The sequence below is a fragment of the Atractosteus spatula genome, chromosome 15 (genome assembly GCF_055471065.1).
Source record: "Atractosteus spatula isolate fAtrSpa1 chromosome 15, fAtrSpa1.hap1, whole genome shotgun sequence".
In the NCBI taxonomy this organism is placed as follows: Eukaryota; Metazoa; Chordata; class Actinopteri; order Semionotiformes; family Lepisosteidae; genus Atractosteus; species Atractosteus spatula.
The window spans coordinates 24,904,770-24,927,643 of NC_142720.1; the positions used below are offsets into that span (position 1 = coordinate 24,904,770).

The window sequence follows — 22,874 nt, forward strand, 5'->3', positions numbered from 1 at the left end:
GCATCTTATAATTTAAAATCTTTCACCTATACATTATGCAGAATATCCTTTAAATTTCACACTTTTTATTACATACCTTAATACTGTTTGCTTTTGTATTGCTTCCCCACTTCATAAAACCCTAGTCCATTCCAAGTGCAGTTTCAGTATATATAAGAATTATCTATGAAATATGCTAGTCCTTATAAACATTAAAGATCATTTGCCAGCTGTCTGCCCAGTCCTTCTGTACCTGCCTCCTTCCTCTATTTATCATCTGCACATTTAACTAGTTTGCTAACTACACCAGGATTTATGTAATAAGTATAAGGAAGAGAAATGGACCTGACGCAGATCCCTGAAGTCTTCCACTGCTTCTACTGGCCCAATAAGAAGTTGTAACATGCTGTTTCCTGTGAACAAGGTCTCATAAATGTTTTGTACTTAAGAAGCCATTGTGATCCAGAGGCCAACCTAGGAGTAACAGGGCTCTAAACAGGACAACAGTCTGGCTAGGAACTGTTACTGAAAATGTGGGGTTTTTGTGCATTATTAGTACTCTTTTCTGTCTCTCTTCTGTACATTCTATTAGCTTCCTTCAACAGGACCTGTAGCTTTGTTTACTTTTTCTCTGAATCTTGCCTTTTATGTAGTCTGCAGAATACTTTCTTCTATTTTTTTCCTATTTTCACCATTTCTTAAACTTGGATTTATTTGTACTAAGAATTAAATTATTGAGTCTTTAATGTTTTTAAACTTCCTCATTCTCTGTATTCTGCATCCATCTGTACCAAATTCAACACTTGTCCCACAGCTCTATTCCTTTGTGTTCTGCTTCTCTAGAATTATAATGCCTATAACACTGTTAAGCCCATAGATTTTTTCCGGCTTAACCTGTATAGAGTCTAATCGTCTGTACCATCATGTTTCAGTTCTTTAAGGCACTCCATCACCCCTTCTATCAAACCTGTCTTTTTAAAACATGCAAGCCCATTGATTTTACATTCATCACTGTATTCCATCCTTACGTTCACTTACTAATATACTCCTTGATTCTTTGCATTTTATTTCTTATGCTTCCAGCATATACAGTTACGAATCAATGTGCCATTTGTTTCAGCTGTGTTCTTTCAGCTGCCCTGGGCTTTTCTGATCCCAACACAATTGGCCTGTTGTGGGTGTGCTGCCCCCTAGTTTAGATATTCCTCAAATACTTTACACACACTCCTTCACAATAAATCAGTGCCCCTCTGGTATTCGCTACCTATTCTGTTTCTACAGGACCCATGTATTCCCAAAGGATACCCATTCCCTCATAAACCCATGCCCCTTACCTCTACATCAGTCATTTAGCCATATGTTAATTCTCATTAGTTCCTCCTATATGTGGCAACAGTTTCCTGAAAAAATGCAGTAGACATTCTGCACCTTTTTTTTTACAAGTGAAAATCTCAAATTTGTAGAATCATTAATTATTTTCCAACACAGACAGTGCCATGGATTCTCCCCAGCTCTTTTCAGAAGTCTGTCTACTCACTCAAGGATGTCTGAAACGTTGGCATTTCCACACAACATATCTCAAGTTCAGGATTCCATCTATACATTTAAACTCAAGAGATACATTATCAAATTATGCCACCGTGGGAGAAATTACATCAGCAAAAGATGTGTATGCCCTGGGACAAACAAATACAGGAGGAAAACTGACCTGGGACACTAACAATATATCACTACATTCAACACCACAAAGTACAATGTGTGTTTGCAAATTATATCAGGGTTTGTGGTTTGAACCACACCCTAACTCCAAATGTTTCTTAAAACGATTAATGCAGAATATGGCAATTTGCCCTGTTCAGGTACAGTATGCAAAATGTTTTGAGCTATGAGGAGAAACTTTTTTTATGTGAAACAGAGGGAGAAAAGTATCAACTATGAAATATGGCTGTGTGATCAAGTGCTTTTATTCAATACAACCAAATATCTCAAAAGATTAAAAGTGAAACTGCAAGGGACCAAACAATACCCAACAGATATATGAAGGTGTGAAAGATTTTCAATTTAGGAGGCATTTTTGCATTCAGAGCTAGGAAGGTGTCTTGTCTTTGCACAACAAAAACAAGTTGAAAAAAGTGTTCAGGACTGGTGGCAAGATTACCAGCACATTCTTGGGCTCAATAACAGGTCTAACAGAGCGACATATTAATCTTAGATGACCCCCCTCATCAATGCTTTTAAGAACATACTCTCCAATCCTCTAGAAGGAGGAACCATGTCCCCTATATAAAGACTAAGAGAGCATCCACTTCATTTATACCTAAAAGCATTCAATTGATGAACAATAAAAAAACTATTTGGAGGTAGGGATTTTATTATTGTTTTAGATACTTTACCAGATAACTGTCTGTTTTTATCCTATTGGATTATTGGATTCTTTTTATATTGGATTACATTCTTACTGAGCAATGTTTTAAATATTGTTTTGTATCATGGTATTGTACTGTTGTGGTATTGCATTATTGTTACGTGTTATATGTTATGAGCTTTTGATGTGCAGTACAAATACCCTTAGCGGCAATAAAGGTAAATTGAATTTAATATGTAAGAGAAGAAACTGTAGCATGGAAACATTTAAAATTTCCCTACTTGCTAAAACCTTCTTGCTCAAAAATGTCAAGATGTCAATGTCAATGCCAAGTATAAAAGTTGAGTGCCACATCTCTGACTTGATTAAACAGCTATAGTGCACTTAGGGCAAATTCTGACTAAGCTACTGTAGCTACACTAAACTTTTCCCCTTCCTACCCATCATGTTGCCACAACTGCACCTTCAAGCAGCCCAGATCCTCTCAGTGTATAAAAAAACGAGTTATCCTACAAAACCCGGCAATGGCCTCAAACTGCAAAGTTACTTTTACCTATTTATTACTTTTTTATTAAATATCCTTTTTTAACCCAGCTGTTGTTCCAAGACAAATATATCAAGCGGTCAATTAAAATTTGATGTCTCAAGTTTTATTTTTTACACAGGAAAGTGTATGTTTAAACTATGTGAAAGAGCTCAGGAGCACACTCCCATCAGAAAACAAGACTAACTGGGTGTTCTTAAGACTATTTTAAACTAAGACTTTAATAAAACTAAGTTAATATTGAAAAAGTATTTTTCAAAAAAGAATTTGTAACACTGTTATGCATTACAAAGTGCTATAGTATGAGAACGGTGCTATAGAAAATATAACAATGAAATACAGATATTTGTTTTGAGTTTTTTTTGGTAAATTAGTTTTCATGCATCTTTCCTCTTTTGCTACCCACAAATGGAAGAACACAAAAAAGAAAGTTCCCATTCCTTACAGGAATCTCACCTTTGTGACAGTGCTAGACAACCCTGTTTTAGCGTGCACTAATCAAAACACCTGACGTAGAAATTACAATTTACAAAAAGTACCAGAATGCAGTAGGCAGCCACAGATGTTAAACATTCCAAAAAGGAAAAGTTCCATAACCGTATGTAATAAAGCAATAAATATTATGAAAGCAGACAAAACTTGTAAATGTTAATTCCACCTTAACAAAAAGGTTCTCAAAACAAGACATTTTAGGCTTTAATTACTTTGGAAGGACGTGGTTTCCACCTACTGGTAAGCAATAAATGCACATCATTAGTCAGAACACTGGGGAAAACCAGTTCAAGGCCTTAAAGGAATATTGTGAAAGGACAAAAAAAAGTGTAGGACAGAAAAATTTAAATTAGTAACAAAAATGCCAAAAAGCCCTCACCTAATATGGTCTGTCTGGAATATTAAGGGTCCTGTCTATGCTGCTCTATTACACAGAACTGTGACCTCGCTTTTATCCATGGCTCTGCAGTGAACTAGCAGACTCTCAGAGGTTTCTATATACTGAATACCTCCCTCAAGAAGGGAGGTACAATTAACACAGAATTTGGCAAAACATGAGTGTACTACCACATAAATCTTAAGTCATGCTGCTTGAAAAATTCTGGATTACAATTTAAAGCACTTAAAAAATATGATGAAAATAATGTTTTTATAAAAAGTGAATATTTAGAAAAATAAAAATAACAAATTGAAACATTGGCAAAAGTTAGCTTAACATTAACTGTCATGGCACAATGCTGAACAGACAAAACAGCAGTGTCGGACTCAGAGGCAAAACAGGAAGAGCTGGTCTCTAAAGTTGAAAGATTTCCTCAGTGCTGACTTTAAACTTTTGAGATAAAAAATATCTTCCAAAATCCTTTTCTCAAATTCTAATAGAAACTTTCTAGAAGTCACAGATCTACAGGAGAGAAGGTTGTCACAGTGGTTATAAAAAATTTATCTTAAGTTTCTTCAAAAGTTATGGGATTGGACATTATATTGGTAAAAGCAATTGCTGTGTTTGTGAAAAGTGTACTAAATGTAGTTTCTAACAGACACATAACTGAAAAGGTGGAATAACTGCAGAAACAGGGTTATGTATTTGTAACAACTGATTTTCTATGAGTCAACACATTTTTTTCAAAAAACTTTTTGAAGTGAAAGTCACTTAACCTTGGAAAGAAATTTGAATTTGGTGAGATTCATCTTCACATAAGTTAGCATGAACTCCTTTGCTGGTTAGTTGACCTTTTAATGTAACTGCTGGCTTAAGTGTAGAACCAAGATCTTCTGACATTTTATCTGCCAGGACATGCAGTTAGGAGTTTCTTTTTCAAACATTTCTGAAGTCTTTATTTATATCCTTTATAGAAGCTACACCATCAGGACAACATGTAACTTTCTGCCAATTTATTTATTCTGTCCTTCACTCTAGTGTTTGACAGTGGAACAGTTTTTAATTTATCTGTAATCTGTGGTCCATAATGATCTCAATCATTTCAATACACGCTGGTTTGATCTTCAGCAACAGTGTGGTCTTCTTCCATTTCATTCCATTTTCCATTCATTCCATTTTCCAGCATTTCAAACTGAACACCAGAAAGAAACTTGTGTGACCTGCTGCACCCCACACTTTTGCATTTTGTATATTAATTGGCTTGTTTCCAGCTGAAATGTTCCCCTTTCCATAAAAAGCACTCATGGTCGTTATTAGTAGTTCAGAGGTGTTTTGTTTTCTAGTACCTTGTTAATTTGCCTGGTTTTGTGCTGTCAATTTCAATCATTTTGCTGCAGTTAAAACACTGAGGTTTTTTGTCATTAAGTTCTCCCATCAATTTGAACACCATACTGCTGCTGGGGTATTAACATGCCTTGTTTGTTCCTCTTGTGGGCAGAGGCTTAACTACAGGATGCCTTGCAGCCATTTTGAAGTTTTTGAGAAACACCAGCTCTCTCGATATTCCAGATACGGTTAATTAATGATGCCTCACCTTGCAGCTGAATTGACAGTCTCTGAATACCATCAGTTGCCATAACAACTATTAAACGTGTATCCTAATAAATGTAAAACAATAACATGAATCATAAAAGTTTTGTATGCTTGCACAACTACATCTCTAAAAAACGGTTTTAATTTTAACATAAAAAATGTAAAACTATGTCAGTGCTATTCAAGTCTCAGGTACCCCCAGTAATCTCTGTTGTTCTCTACCCCTACCACTACCATGAGATCAGGAACTGATGAATGGAGCACAATGCCTTCTTTTAACTGTTTTTAAAATTGACTTCACACAACTTGCAATTAATGCTACACAGTACTTCATAAGCCAAATGAAGTGCAAAGCAAGCAGGCTTTGCCACCGGACCAGAGAAAGTCTACTACTTCTAAGGCAGCTGTATCCCCACTCTGTGAGAAACAAACTCAGAACGGCTACACAGATTCACATTGTACTCCCCTAGAGGGCAGAAAGCAAGAGAAACAGAGCTACGTGCAGATAAGCTGTCAAGACTGGGTAATCCCTGGAGTCTGTTTCTTCTATTCACATCAAACAGAATAAAACAAAGTTCCTTTAAAAAAAACAGATCATTAAATGGAATACAGAGCAGCTCTGTTTATATAATAAAAGAAATTCAGTTTTGATTGCTAAATGGGACTAAATGTCTCTAATAAAACAGCAATTTTCCTAAATGATTAAATTAGTATTTTCCTTGACATTTCCTTGAAATATCCATATGTGTAAAAGTAAAAAAATATTTTAGTTGATTTTTTAAAAAAATCAATAGGAAAGTGAATAACAAGCGAAAAATATGTTGGTTTCATGGCCTAAAAAATAAGAACAGGAGAACACTGAAACTTGATTTTCTATGTTTTTTTATTTTGCTTTAAAATAAAGAAATTCTATAATGTTAGCATGACATGAAAAAACGCTGTATATTCCAAATGTAGAAAATGCTGTATATAAGGTGCTCATACAGTTACATTCCCTATTCCATCAGCTGTATTCAAAAACTGTGTATGGAGCAGCAAGACCTTTAATACTTTAGGAAGAGACTATGATAGGCTCCCATATCTAAAAAACAGCACACACCAGAGGGCAGCGACAACAAAGACATTAATATCTTCCTGTGCAGAATGTAACTGTCCATAGGAACATAGTTCCTGCAGTGTCATCAGTATTAGTATTTGCTGTCATCCTTCTGTGCACATTCTTACTTTTCACACTTCTGTCTGAACAAACCAAATAATTTTATAAATGTACATACAGTCTACAATAATGCAGAATTTTGAAAAACACTTTTTCAAAAAAATTTCAATTGTTTCAAGTTACGTAATATTTAATATTTCTAATATTTTAGACAGAAAACTGAAAGAGCACAAAATTGATATTCTAAAAAATTGGCAGCCACTTACAGGACATGCAGGATTTTCCAAGTCAAAACCCACGAAGACAAAAAAGAAACCTATACAGAATGCCTTTTATCAAAGATGTAATGTTTTTTGCTTGTTGAAGTTACTTTCTTGATGGGCCTTTTCTTGAGGTAAGATGTTTTATCTTGTATGACTTTAGCATTCTGGAACAGACTCACCACATTAGTCAAGTGACAGGACAGTTGTAGCAGCAAGTGTTTGAGCACTAATGGCTTGTGATTATATTTTGCATGGCCTTAATTCTCCCATTACATATCCATCACTCAGCACTACACCGAAACCTTGACAATAACTAACTGAGAAAATCAATAATGCTTTCAACATATTTCTGTAAAAGTACTTTGGTAAATTGTAAAAACAGAAACATTAAGAATCTAAATTCATGAATGACATTTGTGTTAATGACGTTCATGTTAGTTTGTCCATTTGATATACAGATTCTTAGTGGAGGCACTGTAGAAAGGAATTAAACCAAAACAACAAATAAACACACAGGCTCTCAAGTAGTTTTGAGTTATATTGGGAGTTTCCAGTAATCTCTGCACAAGCTCTGCTTGGATTGGGTGCAAGTTGGTCATTGCTTCCCCAGTTTACCACATGACAGCAACTTCCACCACCTGCTAAGAGCCTAACAATTTGCAACCACAAGAAATGCCCTGGTACTCAAATCACTGCAAATTCCTGTGAGGCACAATGAAGCTGACAACAGGCCAAATGAGACAAAGCTCTGACAGGTGAGGTGATCTAAGAAAAAGATAAGCTAGATAGGTTTATAAACAGATTAAATAATTGGCAACTCCTAGACTAAATATGTAAATATGTTTTATTGTTGTGCAGTGGTTAGCATGACTGTTTCTGAGCATAATAATAACAACAACAATACTTCCTTACACTTATATAGCGCTTTTCTGGGGACTCCTCTCAAAGTGCTTTACAGGTAATGGGGACTCCCCTCCACCACCACCAATGGGCAGCCCCACCTGGATGATGTGCCGGCAGCCACAATCCTCCAGTAAGCTCACCACAAACGTCTGTGTGGAGTTTGTGCTCTCCCCATGTTCACATGGGTTTCCTCACACAGTGCAAAGACATGCTGATAGGTTGTCTGGCTTTTGTAAAATTGGCCCTGGTGTCAGTGTGTCTGTGTGTACCCTGTGATGGACTGGCATCCCATCCTGGATGTAAGCTGCCTTGTGCTTGTTGCTTGCCAGGCTAGGTTCCAGATCTCCCCACTATCCTGTACTGGATAAAGAAGTTTAGAAAGTAGATGGATGTTTAAATGTATATAAACAGTATATACTGAATATGAACAATGGGTTCAAACCTTGTGAATGTTAAGTGATAGTCACTTCTGGCTAAACCAAGAAAATATACTGTCTTTTTATGGTGCTCAGATATATTTCTACAGAAGAACAATCTCAGGTGCAGTGCAATGGTAATTGATACTTACTATAGTAGCCATATAACACAGTGTCTTCAATCTGTTGTCTTGTTATGTTGTTTGCTGCCCATTCCTTAATAAAACAAAAACAGAAACCAAGGGGTTAACATTTTCAATTGCAAGCATTTCATTTATACCACTTTTGCAGGAGAATACCTTTTCTTGCAAAGGTAGGCAAATAAAATAAAGAACTCTTTCAAAATTGTCCGTGTTAATAAATTGCTTCATATTGCTCTAAACAAATCTGAAATCCTGCTCACACTGTGGTAGTTTCATCAGATGTTTAGAAAAAAAATGCTTAGAAAATGATCAAACATAACTACTCCTTTTAAGGCATAGCTTATCTAACTTTTCTGTACCTTCCCTCTCACCTCATTTCAGGTACAAACATTTTTAGAAAGTTTTTCTAAATGCAGAAAAACTGAAAATTTAATTCAAACTTTATCGGAAGAAAAAATAATGTGAAAGATCTTAAAATGAGCTGAGAGGAAATAGCACAGAGTAGAATACAACTGGTACACATAACAAGGTGCATAATTCACCAATGGGCCACTACAAAGCTAATTGGCTTGCTATGTACATTCCCAGGCAATGAGCTTTGAAAAGCTTTTTAAGAAGCTACTGCACTAAATTAGTATTTTCTCCCTCATACTGGCTATTTTTATGCCACAGTTCTATTTTGTTATTTATGTGTAGAAAAGTGATGTGGCTATAGAAAGTTACAGTAAAGAAGTAATAGAAAGAAGTTTCTGCATACCTAAATCAGAATAGAACAGCTCTGAAAATAAACCTAGTATCACAAGACAGATGTCTCCATTTCAAATATCGTCAAAGTACTGTCGGAAACCACAACACCAAAGACACTCAACACATAAACACTTTAAAATGAAATGCTGTCTCCTAATGTATCACAGCACAGATTAAATCATATAATTCTTTGAATATCATGCTCTGCATCCCAGAAAAATATTTGGATCAACAGGAAGATGTTATTTCTGTTATTCTAGTCAGAATTTCGGAAGTCTTTGAATAGAAATTATCAGCAGGAGAGTGACAGTTATAGCTGCTACCTCACATCTCCAGAATCCTCAAGCTGCTATGTGCAGCACACGTCATCCTTACCTTGACCATAGGATTTTTTTTTCCTTAAGTGCCCCAGTTTCAATTTACAATTGTCTAGCCAATTTATACTGTATATGAAACTTTGTATACTTTGTATTATTAGAAATAATACAGAGAAACAATAAAGGCTGACAGCTCTGATTGTTAATTATAGTCCAGTGTTTTCTTTTCTTAAAAAGATTATATATTTATAATATATAGCTTTTGGATCTTACCAATAAAATCAATGTCCTTTTTCTTGTTTATAACTTCAGGAGCAAAAATGAAATAAAAAGGTTTAAAATAAAGTACTTAAACTATTTGTTCATATTTTACTGTAAGCAAGCCCTTAAGTAGGCACACTGTTTCTGTACACAGCACCTCCTTTGGAGTACTAGGGGTACCACCATTACAGCTCTTGTTAATGGCATTTAATTCAGGATATTGGAAATATAAACGAATTAATATTTCTTTCAACAACACCTCCACACCTTGGAGCTCCTGTATTTGAGAAAGAAACAAATCCCACTCTTTAACCTAAATATTACTGTTTCAGAGCACTGGGATGCTATCTCATAAGTAATAATTCCTTACACTTATATAGCGCTTTTTCTGGACACTCCACTCAAAGCACTTTTGAGGTAGTAGGGTCCCCCCTTCACCACCAACAAGATAACTACTCTTTTCAAGGCATAGCTCACCTAACTTTTCTCCTAGTCGTTTGCTATTATTAAGATCACCCAGCTTGTCGTTTACAATCATTAATAATTAAAATTAAGATCAAAACAGCATCAAAATTTTGAGCTTTGCAACCAATTTAAATACCAGCAACCAAACCGTTAGATAAATTAACTGGAAAAATGGAAAAGAGGTGGCACTTGGATACTAATTGAGGAATAGGAAGACATGCTGAAAATCCATAAAAATACACTAATTTACCTTCATGGAGAGAATATATATGGAAGGTTCATGTGCATTATTTTAGAACACCCCAGCCAAAAGTCAAATATGACAATTTTTTCCTGTTAGCTTAAAACGCTGATCTCTGACTGCAGCATGACAAAGTGAGCAGCCCCTTGCCGTGTGCAGAGGAGCATTGCCATTCTGAAAGATTCAGGGATTACTCTGAAACTGATCTCGATGTCACTCAATGGTGAGATCTACGAAAACAAGTGGGCATGAACTATCCATAGTAACATATAACACATAGTCAAACAGTCCATGACATTATCACCATAGGGGAACCTGCAATAAGTGCTGCAGCATCAAGATGGCTCATAGGTCTTTCAAGATCCTGAGATTTGTGAGCTGCTCTAGGTGGTCCCTCCTTTATTTTTACATTCCTTTTTGCTCATGTGCTGTCATTCCTTTATACTTCATACCAAAGGGATATCAAGTGAAAAAATGAGGTACAAGCCCTCAATTATAACTGTATAACAGGCATTCCGTAACCTGTTATAATACCATTATCTAAAACAGGTTAATCAGTGCTGTACACAATAATCAAGAGTGAACATAGGTTTTACATTTCTAACATGTTTATCACATAAAAAGAGTAGGGGGAAAATTCAACACAAAACATAGAAATAGAAAAGTATAAAACTACTGACAGTAGGATCTCGACATTCATGAGGGAACCATCACCAATAGCCAAATCTACATATAACCAGTTCCATCCCTATACAACTGCAATATGTACTACAGTATACAGCAAGCATGGTTAAAAGACATAAATATCCCTCCCTTACACAATAATTAAAATACTAATGCATTGAATTTACATTAATAAAAATAACACTGATCAACTAAAACAAAGAACTGTAATCACAAATTAATAGTAATCAGCTTAATATTTCCAGCACTGGCTGCTACTGTATGTGTTCAAGAACACACTGTGTTACTTTCACATGCGCTGTCTTCAACTATAATGAGCACAGTGATTGTGTGTTATTTAAACTGGCACATTTAAAATTAAGTTAGTCTACTGGCTAACATTAATAACTGTAGAAAGGCATTATGAATGCCTCCTTTACAATTTGAAACAAACCAAAATGTATAATTTGTTACCCTAGCTAAACTAAAAATATTGCAGTCCAAAAACAATTGATTGTTGTGAGGCCACTTCATGATAGGTGTTATTTGTATGGCACAGACTGTTAGTGTGAGATAAGGAACAAAATAAATGAGAAATAAATGTAATCACACTACAGACTGAAATTCAAAAGGTGTGCCAGAATAAGAGTACAATACTTTTTTTCCCCAACATGCATATTGGGGATATATTATATATTATAAAAGGAATGCAGCAGTGATTCACTCGCAGGCTGGATTTGACTCTGCAAAAATCTCAGTGAACATCTATGGTCCTTGGAAAAGGGGGCAGTAAAAGATATAAACCAAACAAACAATAAAAAAGTATAAGATCTGTGTGTAAGTCACAGGCTATAAAACTTTTGCAAAGATGCTTCACGTCTTGGTGGGGATTGAAAAAAATCTAGCTGATGGAGAAAAGGTCTCTTACAAAACCTCAAGGAAGAATTAAAACTTAAATTGAAGACCATAAATATTACAGATATTGCAACTACAATTATATGACTAGCACAACTGCCAATCAACAGATCCACTTCTTAAAAGTGCTGATTTTTTACAATATTTTGCAGGACTGAGGGTAGAGTATTTTTCTTCTTTGTTTGGTATTCCTAAGAGTCCCCAGACCCTGGCTCTAATACCCTGGCCTAGAGTCTACTACTGAATTGTGAAACACTTTCAGTTTAGGACAAAATATGTAAAACACCCTAAATAATATTATCTAATAAAAGTATAATTATATAATAGTGAAAATATCTAGTTATCCAATGTCATGACATAAGAGTGCATTTGATCTTGAACAAAGTGTACATGCACTTCTGTCTAAAATTGATTCATTGACAATATGTTTAAGTGATCATGTCCCAATATTGTCCCTGTGCTGGTGTGCTTGAATTTGAAAGTTCCTTCTTTGCACTAATTCATTTCTTATTTCACATTATGTTGGGAGTATTTTACATCTCAGTCACTTTCTGCTTACTGCTGCATTTTTCACAGTAAAAAAGTATTGTCCCTTCAGTTTTTGGAGGCACATATAATAACGAACAATTATGCATTTCTCAATGACTGTGCACAAACTTCTAGTGAACAGAGTCTTTTAAAGCAACTTCCAATTACAAATAGTGATAACTGATTCAACTGGTAGTACCTTCTTTGTATGGAACTAAAATACGAAAAACTCACATGCAGACAGTGTATGAAGTAATCAACTTTTGTCAAACCAAAAAATATAGCCTAGTAAAATGTTTTTGTAAATGCACATGTACAGATAGTCATCACTGAGCTTGAATACTGTTCTTTGTGATGATCTGTGCAAGAATCTTTTATGGCTCTGCAACTCAGTACTTTTTACTCTAGTACTCTATACTTAAGGACAGAATGTTCAGTCTGGCACCAATTGTAAAGAAAAGGATAAATGAAAAAAACAAGAATAGCGACACAAAAGAGTTTCAAAAACAATGATTGTAATAAAGATGATCATATTGAGTTGATACTTACCTTGTAAGTGCCATTTTGGTGTTTCATGTAAGACACAAGAAAAATATCCACTGGAAGCAGTGCTGATGTTATTAATGCAATGGCCAAGGAACATATTGCAGTTATAGTAGAGATCACCTCGCTATCCTGGCGACTTTGATACTTGCGAATATACACCCAGCAGAAAGCCAAAATAACCTGCAGAAAGAAACAATGAGTTCTAAACAAACCAAGAAGTTTGGGTCTTTGCATCATATTAAAATAGCAATGTGGAGTTTATAAATACAAAATACAATTCTTTTTTATTCTATATAAAATACGTTATAGAGGTTTAGCATTGAGAATCATCAATCTTTCCCTTGGTGAAGCTCCTTTTCTTCAATAGGCTTTAGTATTTAATCTACATGCAGCATGTAAAATCAAACTGTTATAGGTTATTTTCAGCAATGTTTCCATAATTTCATTTTCATAAAAATTACTTGAGGCAATAAGATGGCACCCTTTGTGAAAGAAATCTTAAAGCGGTGCTAAATTTCACTTCCATTATTTCATCTACTCTCCTTCTGCTTTCTCGCCAGCAGGCTATAAAGTTCATCTGAACAGCAAAACTAGTCCTGAGTCGTGCGCATCTGTCGCACAACGTAGTCAAGGGAGATCGCAGTAAGGGAAAGAATAACTGATCCTTCACAAAACTGTTTAATTTATGCTGATGGATGCATAAGCAAAACATTAACGTTGGTGCGATAGTACAGTTGTCAGTGGCTTAAAGCAGTACATTAACACAATGCAATATAATGCTGTTGGTCCAGCAAACTGACCAGCATAAATTTTAAGATAAAAAACAGTTGTCACGGTTAGTAGTGTTTTCAGAAATATCGTGTATCTTGCGCATTGTCGTTTGATAGGATTTCTCACTGCAGACCGCAAGTGAGTGCCACTTTTTATAAGTGAGACGTCCGGACATTAACATGTATGTGTTAAAGGGCTTTTTGTAACTGACAAGGTACGTGTTGTAAAGGAAGTGCTAGACTACAAAAAAGTTACAAAAGCTAGACCAGCTAGCATTATTGAACTGCAACACCAGCTTTCGGCCTCTCACTCAGGCTGACCTGAAAGTCGACGTTAAGTTTAAAGTAACTGAGGACACCCTAAATACATCAAAATACTTTATCTGATTCCGAGATAATGTATGTTGTATTTTTTTTATTTTTTCATTATTTTTCATCCCTTACCAGAAGCACAAGAGCGAAAATAGACCACCCGAGCACAGACTCAGATAGCAACGCAACCGCCGCCATCTTCACTTCCTGCAACAAACACTGCTCCCACGTGTGCCTGCTGACGTCATGTAGAGGACCGCCGCGGGACGGGTCCTGCTGTCTGGGAGAGCGCGCTTGTGTGATTGGTTCCCTGCGCGGTCACGTCAACTCTGGTTAAAAAACACGACGTTAGTTATAGAAAACTATCGGAACTATTTTATTAAGCGTATATCAATGAGGTTGCAAATATGGAACTGAATATTCTGTAAAAAATAATGTGTTAAATAAAGTGGCTTGCACAGTGCATTCAAAACTGATTTAAAAAAAACAAGCAAGAAGCATGTCGCAAGACTACTCTGAAACTACAGTACTTAGCAATTTTAAACGTATAAATTTCTGTATATAGATGTTTTCTATACAGTAAAGAAAACTAGTTTTAGTATACACTTTGCAATCTTAGAACTTTTGCTTACATAGTTAGAACATTGGCGCTTCATAAAACACCCAGGAGAGTTAAATATCTAAAAATGGGACATAATAAGACTTTCCACAGCGAGGATCGAGCATTAGCACCCAATATAGCAGTGGAAGCAATCGGAAAGTTTGGATGAGGAATAAGCCTGGAAAAGCTGCTCTGTGTAGTAAACACCAGGCTAAGTGCAAGAAAACACGTCTGTGAGACTCTTCACAGGAAGTCAGTAAAGAATCCAAGACTGTGTCAAGAAAGGTTTGTTATACTGTATGAATGAACTGAACCAGGGGTTATTCATTTAATAGTAACTTCCTTTGTGCTCGATTGTTTGCTGTCTTTGAGACAGGCGGTGAAAAGTGATGTGTGTGGTCAATCCAGAGAGCAGCAGTGGTCTGTGGTGGGAACTCAAGGAGATGCTGACACAGGAGCACTGCCTGCACACAGCGGCACAGTCAGCCCAGTGCAGCAGAGGAGGATCACTAAGTTACTTATCCTCAGAAAGTACATGAAGGTCCCGTTGCCCTTGGTCTAGGGATGTGTAAGAGGAACTTTGGATATTATCCAATAAAAGGGATAAATCTTGTCAATGAGCTTCTGCCTGCTAAGCCGCATTGCTGAGTGACAATTTAAGAGCTATTGAATCTCTCTCCTAATCACCAATATGTCTAACTCTTACATCTGCAGATCAATTACCCAAGATGAGAGAACATGCATTAAATGCCAACTTCTCAGAAGCATATAAAATGAGCTCAGACAAAGGATGAATTTGAGTGTTTTAGTACTTAGTTCATTTCTAAGAGTATATTTGCATACATGGTAAATAAGGGGCTACTTAGCATGTATATCACGTTAAGAACACATGTAGTATTTTACACATCTTGCACCAGATAGAAATGTGCTATATACACTATCAGGTCCACCTTTGTAAGACTTTTGTATTTCCATGTGATATAAAAGTATTAGAGTTTCTAAGGCTCTGAAGCAGATGCAGACAGAAGCCCCAGCTCAAAAACATTTTGAATGATTACATCATGGAAAAGATCAACTTTCTTGAAAGGAAGAGAGCAACAAAAAGGTATGAGCTGGAGTTGTGATGGCTTCTTGGCTTCTTGGCCTCTGTTATCAACAGACACACATTAGAGTAAGCAGTGGTGTGGCAGGAGGTAAATGATAATGGCATTGTTCAATGTGAAGAAACACAAAGAGGTCAATAAGAAAGTAAAATACACATAAACTTGAGGTGAGGCAACCCCTGATACTATCACTGCTGTGCAAATCGTATATTAGCTACTGTAGGTCCATACTGTTGGTTAGCCATTGTGTTTCAGGCAGAGATGCAGTCATCAGGGAGGACAGTGAAACTACTGGTAAAAGTTTTGTCATATGGAAGAATATCTACCATTCATTTTCTTTCTTTTCTTTTATGGAGAAAAGAAGTAAAAATAATGGACAGCATATTTTTCTAACAATTTCTAACAATAAATAGAGGAAGACAATGCCTTTGACCCAGAGGTCAAACTGTTTATGCAAATATCCATCATTTTCAACTGGATCCTTAACTGGTCTGTAATGACAACACACACAGTTTAGAGAAGCTCTTAGCTGATCTAAAAGTAATATGAACAACCATTTCAATAATTACCATTACACTGAGGAGACACTATGAATATGTTGTACTTCACTCAGTTTTTCAATGGCACAGTGGCATTGCTTCCTCACAGCACTGGGGCTCTGGGTTCAATTCCTGCTATCTGTGTGGAGTTTGTATGTTCTCCCCATCTTCATGTGGGTTTCCTCCCATATTTCAAAGACATACTGAGGGGTTTGTTGGCTTCTGGGTAAACAATTCCTGGTGTGAGTGTGTGCCCTGGGATAGGCTGGCTCCTGTCCAGACTGCACCCCACCTTGTGCCTGCTGCGTAGCTGGAAAGGCTCTGCCTCCCCCAGCTGTGGTTAAAGCTTTTTAAGTGGTTAAAAAAATGGATGAATGGATGACTATAGCATTAGTATTCCTGCTGTTGAAAAGGTAAATATTTCAGTACTGTTGAATAAGCCAACAGTATGAAAAACTAGCCAAAAAAAACCTGTTTTACAAAGGGAGACTCCTGAAGAGTAGTGCTTTGACCAATTTGACAGTTCTAAGCTTAGTGACAAAGCATGATCAAGGTTGTTGAGACCTGTATGGAGGTCAGAAGGTTGTGCCAGAATTTATCAAGCTTATTAAAAAATAAAATCAAGGAAGAATTTCTGAATCCATGAGATGAAGCAAATAACTTGATTGTAAAGCAGGTGCCTGTGATTTATTTAATTAATCTCAATGTATTCTCATATGATAAAAATACTGTAGCAGTATTTAGCTATTGCTATGGAATCTCTTTATTCAACCAGGTACTCCTTCCATGTCTGGACATGTGCATTCACACCAGAAACTTACCACCTACGGTCCATTTTACAGGAAGCTGTTTTCAAAGTGTTCAGCTCATCAGTTATCATGGAGCATGGCAAGTGTAGGAAAGAGAATGAATTTAAATGGAAGTCAAGGTATCAAGTGTATATATTAGGGAGCTGGTGATCAGCTGCACAGCATTGTCCAAAGACAGAAAAGCAAGAAAATGCAGGAAGAGCAGAATGAGAAAACCTGAAGTTGTCAGCTAATTGTCAATTATGAAAGGTTTCAGACCATGAGATCATAAATCAAGATACAGAGATCTCCAACTCAACAAAAATAATCATCTTATTGGTAAGCTCCAAATCTTTTTTAGGCTAGCGAGTGAATTTTGGAGTAATGCTTGTGTAAACAAAGACTAAAATGATGAAAACTCTTTTTTCTACTGTGTTTACCAAAATTGCATACAACATTCTAAATGTGGTCTTACTAGTGCATTGTACAATTTAAACATCACACCATGTCAGTTCCACACTTAACTACTGTATGTTGTCACGAACAGTTCTTTCCGGGCCCTATGCGGACGACACGATCCAGAATAGTGAAGACACAAGGGGAAAAATAATCATGCAGGAAAAGGGTCTGGAGACGGGGGGCGTGTCCATGCAGTGCAGGTGTCCAGGGGAAGTGAGTCCAGGCGAACAATCCATGTAGGAATTCCAGAAGAGTAATCCGAGACAAAGGGTAGAGTCCAAGACCAGGGGATCCATCCAGAGAGTTAAAACACGAACCGGGTCAGAACCGGCGAGGGGAACCAGGAACTAGGAACAGAAAGTTAAAAGCATAACGGAGCCAGACGCGGCAAGACCCTGGGCTCTCATGATGTGGAAATCAATGAGGAACCCCGAGTGAAGTCCGCATCTGGCTTTTAAGGGGGAACGGGAGTAGGGAACAGGTGCAGGCAATGGGAGGGAACGAGGAAGGGCTGGAGCTCCCTTAAGAGGAGGGGTTAGCGATCGTGACATATGTATCAGAACATTTTGTTTGTCTTTTTTTATTCTCTACATTGTCTAGGTCAGAAGTTGTCAATAATGTGTCAACATGTCTTTTTCATTCTGCAAGTACTGTAGCTTCCTCAAAGCCAGTGTTCCTCACCTTACATATCATGTAGGATCATGTTTACTACCTGCATGCAACACTTGGATGTAACACTTATCTTTATTCAAATTCCTCTATAAAGTGTTGGCAGATTCTTCATTTTTAAATCTTTTTACATTTCCTCTGCAATTTCTACAGTGTTTCTTAATACTCCTAAATTGTTATTATCTGCAAGTTTCACTAGTTTACTAAATATACCAGAAACAAGATGATTGATATACAATAAATTAGTTGTGTAGTCCTAATACAGATTGCTCTGTTACTCCACTAATTAATATACATCGCCATAGTTTAAGAATTAAGTTTCCATGTGTACTTTCTATGATCTATCCACTATCACTAATTCCTAATCTGAGTACATGAATTACTTTGAATGCCTAATGCCTTCAATTTTAGATTTAATCCTTTATGAGGATCTTCACCCAAAGCATTCTGAAAGTCTAAATAAACCATGATGTTTTCTTTATTTCTATCCATTTTTGCTATTGCGTGTTCAAGAACCTTTAGGAACTTAGGTCAAAAATATTTTCTAAATCCAAGTTAACTGTCACATAGAATCTTTTTATTACACACAGAACCCTCAGGTTTAGTTTACATTACTGTTGCTATAACCCTTTATGCAATAGAAACATGATTTATTGCTCTGTTATTATTAGGTTCAGTGCATCAGCAATTTTCCCCTAAATGGGTATTACCCTTCTCTAGAGAGACCACTCAAACTTTTTGAATGAATAACATCTCTGGTTTCCTTAAGTATTGTACATTTGGTAGAATACAATTGTCCCTGCAGACCTTACATGCCTCTAGCACCTGTAACTTCCCCTGCTTCTATGCCAGTATAATATACTGAACTGTTGTAGAAACATAGAGATTTGAGCCTGAAGTGTCCATTCGTCAAGCTAAGCTTTATTGTATGCATACAAGGAACAACATATTTGAGGCTTATTTTTGTATTGCTCAGAGGGGATATGGCTCTACACAGATTATATATACTTTTCTCTACACCCTCCCCCTCCTGTCTTTCAGGTAGCTTTCTCAAGAAACTCCAGGACTCAGAAAGCATTTAAAACATTCCTTCCTTATCAGGGAGGTTAGTATAGAAGATGGGAGTTCAGTACAGGGAGGGAGAAGCATCTGTGCTAAAGCAAGCGTGAAGGTGAGAGTTTAGCATGTGAATTCAGCAGCAGTTCACAGCTCCTACCACTATATGGGTACAGAGTAACATACAGATTCTGCTAGCAGACTCCATTACTGTAGACCTCTGTCTATCCTCATACTGGGGCATCAGGATCTTTCTTAGCAAACACCTAAGTGAAATATCCATTTAATACATCAGCCAAGTCCTTCTCATCATTTAAAATAGTTATACTTTACTTCCTTTACAGTTCTTTTGCCAATGTAATGCTGAAAACAACTTGTGGTACTTTCAGATGCTGTCTTTGCCTACTTTTATGCTGTTCATTATATTCTTTTTAACATTGTTATTATGCATATAACATTGTATTTAATATATTGTTAACATTTTAAAATTAGTTTTCCTGACATTGTTTTCCTTACTTGTGATGAATCTGTTTTGTGCTTCAAGCAGAATACCTTCAAACCTCTGTGTTATGTTCTTGGTGTTTTCAGCATTTACTGTGTTAATTGTGACAGGGTGTTCATTAAACTGTATGCTCATGCCAATTGCCATCATGCCAAGTGAGATCTGCCAAAAATCAAGTCAGTCTGTTATTGGCAACGTTCAAAATCTTTGAAGGCGCTGACAAGGTGAAGCAAACAGACTTCTTCAGAATGAATACTGAAATACAAACCAGAGGACAGAGGAGGAGACTACGCGAAAGTGTTGTGGGAGTGTGGAACAAGTTGCCCAGACGTGTTGTTGAAGATGCTGTTCTGGCTGCTGGCTCTCCTCAGATCAATTAGCTGACAGCTGCCAAACACGGGCCAAATGGCTCCTCTTGTTTGTAAAGTTTTGTATTTTGCTGTTGCTGCTGGGGGCATTGGAGGCATGATGAGTGTCTGTGGGCTTGAGTGCATGGCACTTGTATAATGTATAATTGTACTTTTTGGGTCCCTTGGTAAGACAGGTGGAGGAGAGTCCCACTGACTGAGGGGAGGCGACTCGCAGGGGATATTGTGTCCTGAGGGAAATGTTTTTTGTTTTGTGAGAACAAGAGTGAATAAAGGCTGCAAACTATAGGAGGCCATTTGGTACATCTCACTGATTTGGTAGTTTAGTATATCAATAAACTTTCATCCTCCTTTTCATGAAGGAGCCCAGAGTTTGGGCCTCAACCACCTGGATGGAAAGCCTGCTTCAGTTAGCCAAATGCCTTGGATCAGAGAAGAGTTTCCTATTCTCCACCATACATTAATCCCAATCATGGCCCAGTGTCCGTGTTTCACTACTGAGTTTGAAAGATTCCTGCAGGCTAACCCTATCCACGGTATAGCCTGTAAGCCTTACGATTATATACAACTGGATCAAATCAATCTCCTGGGTCAGTACCAATAATACAGTTAATACAGCGATGTGTATAAAAACATAAAAGGGATTATAGGGTTTTACAGTGGGAAGGGGACATGTAAATCATATTGTACCATTACTTTCTTCTGAAAATATCCTGTCTAGCAGTGATTATTTATTTTTCCTACGTGTCCAGTGCATTGCAATTTTCTTCTTTTCACTTGTACACCAATGTCACAATCAACGTGCTTGTGCTCTGACCCATTATTTTTTTCTGTTACTTGCTTTTATTCCCATGTGCATTTCCAATTGCTTTTCAGCTGGTTGTTTTTGTACCATTGTTGAAGTCACCATCTAGATTTCACAGACACATTAATAAAGGCAGGATGAACTTGTCAAGACTCTTTCTTTAAGGAGAAAAGACTGGTTCAGCTATTAATCCCCCTGTGATAACACTCTAGTAACTGTGAAGAATAAAACTTTAATTAACATACATAATTAAAGAATTTCAAAGCCATGCTTTAAAATTGACAAAACTGCTCTTTAATAAAAGTCTCCCTGCAAATTAACTTTGCAAAGGCATTACTTTTTCTTTACATTAGTTGTGGAAAACTACTGTTAATGTACCAGCCTATTATATCCTCAGTGCTGCTTTCATACCTTTTTAATTCTATTTCAATAGAAACATCCTACAAACATATTTTGTCAATACTGTTTATATTGGTCACTAATTAATTCAGATTTATGTAGATCATAATGACCTTTCAGGAGCATAATCCCCAGCTGCTGTCAATCACAGGCCCTGGGGTGTAGATGCAATTCTTTATCCTACTGCTGTGCAGCATTCATCATGATAACACTCACATCAGTTCATCACATACTGTACAACTGCTACTCCCTCCTCCTCCTTGAATACCAAGGCTTTCTTATGCAAAAGAATCCTGCAATATATTGAAAGGGTTTATTGAGGTAAAACACACACAGCATTGTTGTATTTTGTTGCTGGGTTACATTCTGTTATGTAATACAGTATGTCTAGCTCTTGCCCTTTTTGTCAAGATCTCTGTATTGGGACTGTTTTGATTGTTCTCTCCCCCTCTGTGGACTCAGCTTCATTACCTTTGCTCCTTCTGGGTCTAGTGTTGCTTGTGGCTGCTCCATTCTTATGGTCGGGGGAAAACAGATGTAACCTGAACAGTGTAGGTTGTGCAGTTGTCTTGTTCAAGGTTCTTATACATACTGTATGTGGCTACTATACCATCAAGGCTTTCATGTGTGTAGACATCCTCTCCCAGATAACTAAATATTAATATTAATAAAGTACTGTATTTGTCCACTTCCAGTCAGATGTCTGAGCCATAAGATCTTACCATTACCTCAAAGTAATGGTGACAAAGATAGAGAGAAACCCTAGTAATATAACTGTAGATAGATTTTTATTGACATTGTTTTGTTCTGAGGGGTGTAGTAGTTATATCAACATGGAGTTATTCCAGGGTTTGTAGAAGAGTCAGCCATAACTCTCACTCTCATCCTCTAAAGCAGAAGAAACAAGATGTGGTGAGTGAGTTCCACCAGCCTTCTGATACAAGCGCCTCCTCTTGGAGGATTGGAACAAGTTTTTTTGAGTTTCGAAGAGACAAGAAATACATTTAGAGGCAAGGAGCTGTTTTTTTATTTGAGGTTATTCGTATTAATGTGTTCCCAGGCAGAGTTTTTTTATGGATCAAATTTTTTTATTTTAACAAGGTGAATCAGAACAATAACAGGAAGAGCAAGAAAGCAGAGTTTGTATCAGTTTTATAAAAATATATATTGTAGTTGTGCATTAGTTTTAAAGAGCAGACAATTCTGAGGAGTCTTTTTAGAAACCAGTGCTGCTTCCCTACACTTCGATGTCTCTGTGGGTTTGCAGTGAGGTAAGTGAATCTAGCAAACTTTGTTAATAATTTGTACATAATATTTGAAAAATAAATACTGGTTTGTCTTTTTGGTTTGTGCCTCCTCTTTTCTCTGCCATCTCATTCTGCAAGAGCAATAAAGAAACCATGTGATCTGTTTGGTTTGGTTTTCATTCATGCCTATAGGGGTTATGCTATCCGGTATTTCAGATTGTTGTCAGGATTTTAATTTATCCTGAATATAACCAATCTCCTACTGCATTTTAATAATATTTAACATGCTTGATTGTGAGGATGACAATATGGCTGTATGAATGAGGAAGCCAGAACTCCC

At 36.7% G+C, this 22,874-nt stretch overlaps 1 protein-coding gene across 1 annotated transcript in view; it reads right to left on the minus strand.

Annotated features, from left to right (window-relative positions):
* Positions 1 to 14,231, minus strand: part of lmbrd1 (LMBR1 domain containing 1) — a 91,239-nt gene extending 77,008 nt beyond the window's left edge. Inside the window, exons 1-3 of the mRNA XM_088934244.1 lie at positions 14,131 to 14,231; positions 12,920 to 13,096; positions 8,243 to 8,306 (exon numbers count right to left, since the gene is read on the minus strand). Coding sequence (XP_088790370.1) covers positions 8,243 to 8,306; positions 12,920 to 13,096; positions 14,131 to 14,196 — 307 coding nt within the window. The 5' untranslated portion in view covers positions 14,197 to 14,231. The remainder of the gene's footprint in view (positions 1 to 8,242; positions 8,307 to 12,919; positions 13,097 to 14,130) is intronic.
* Between the last annotated feature and the right edge of the window lie 8,643 nt (positions 14,232 to 22,874).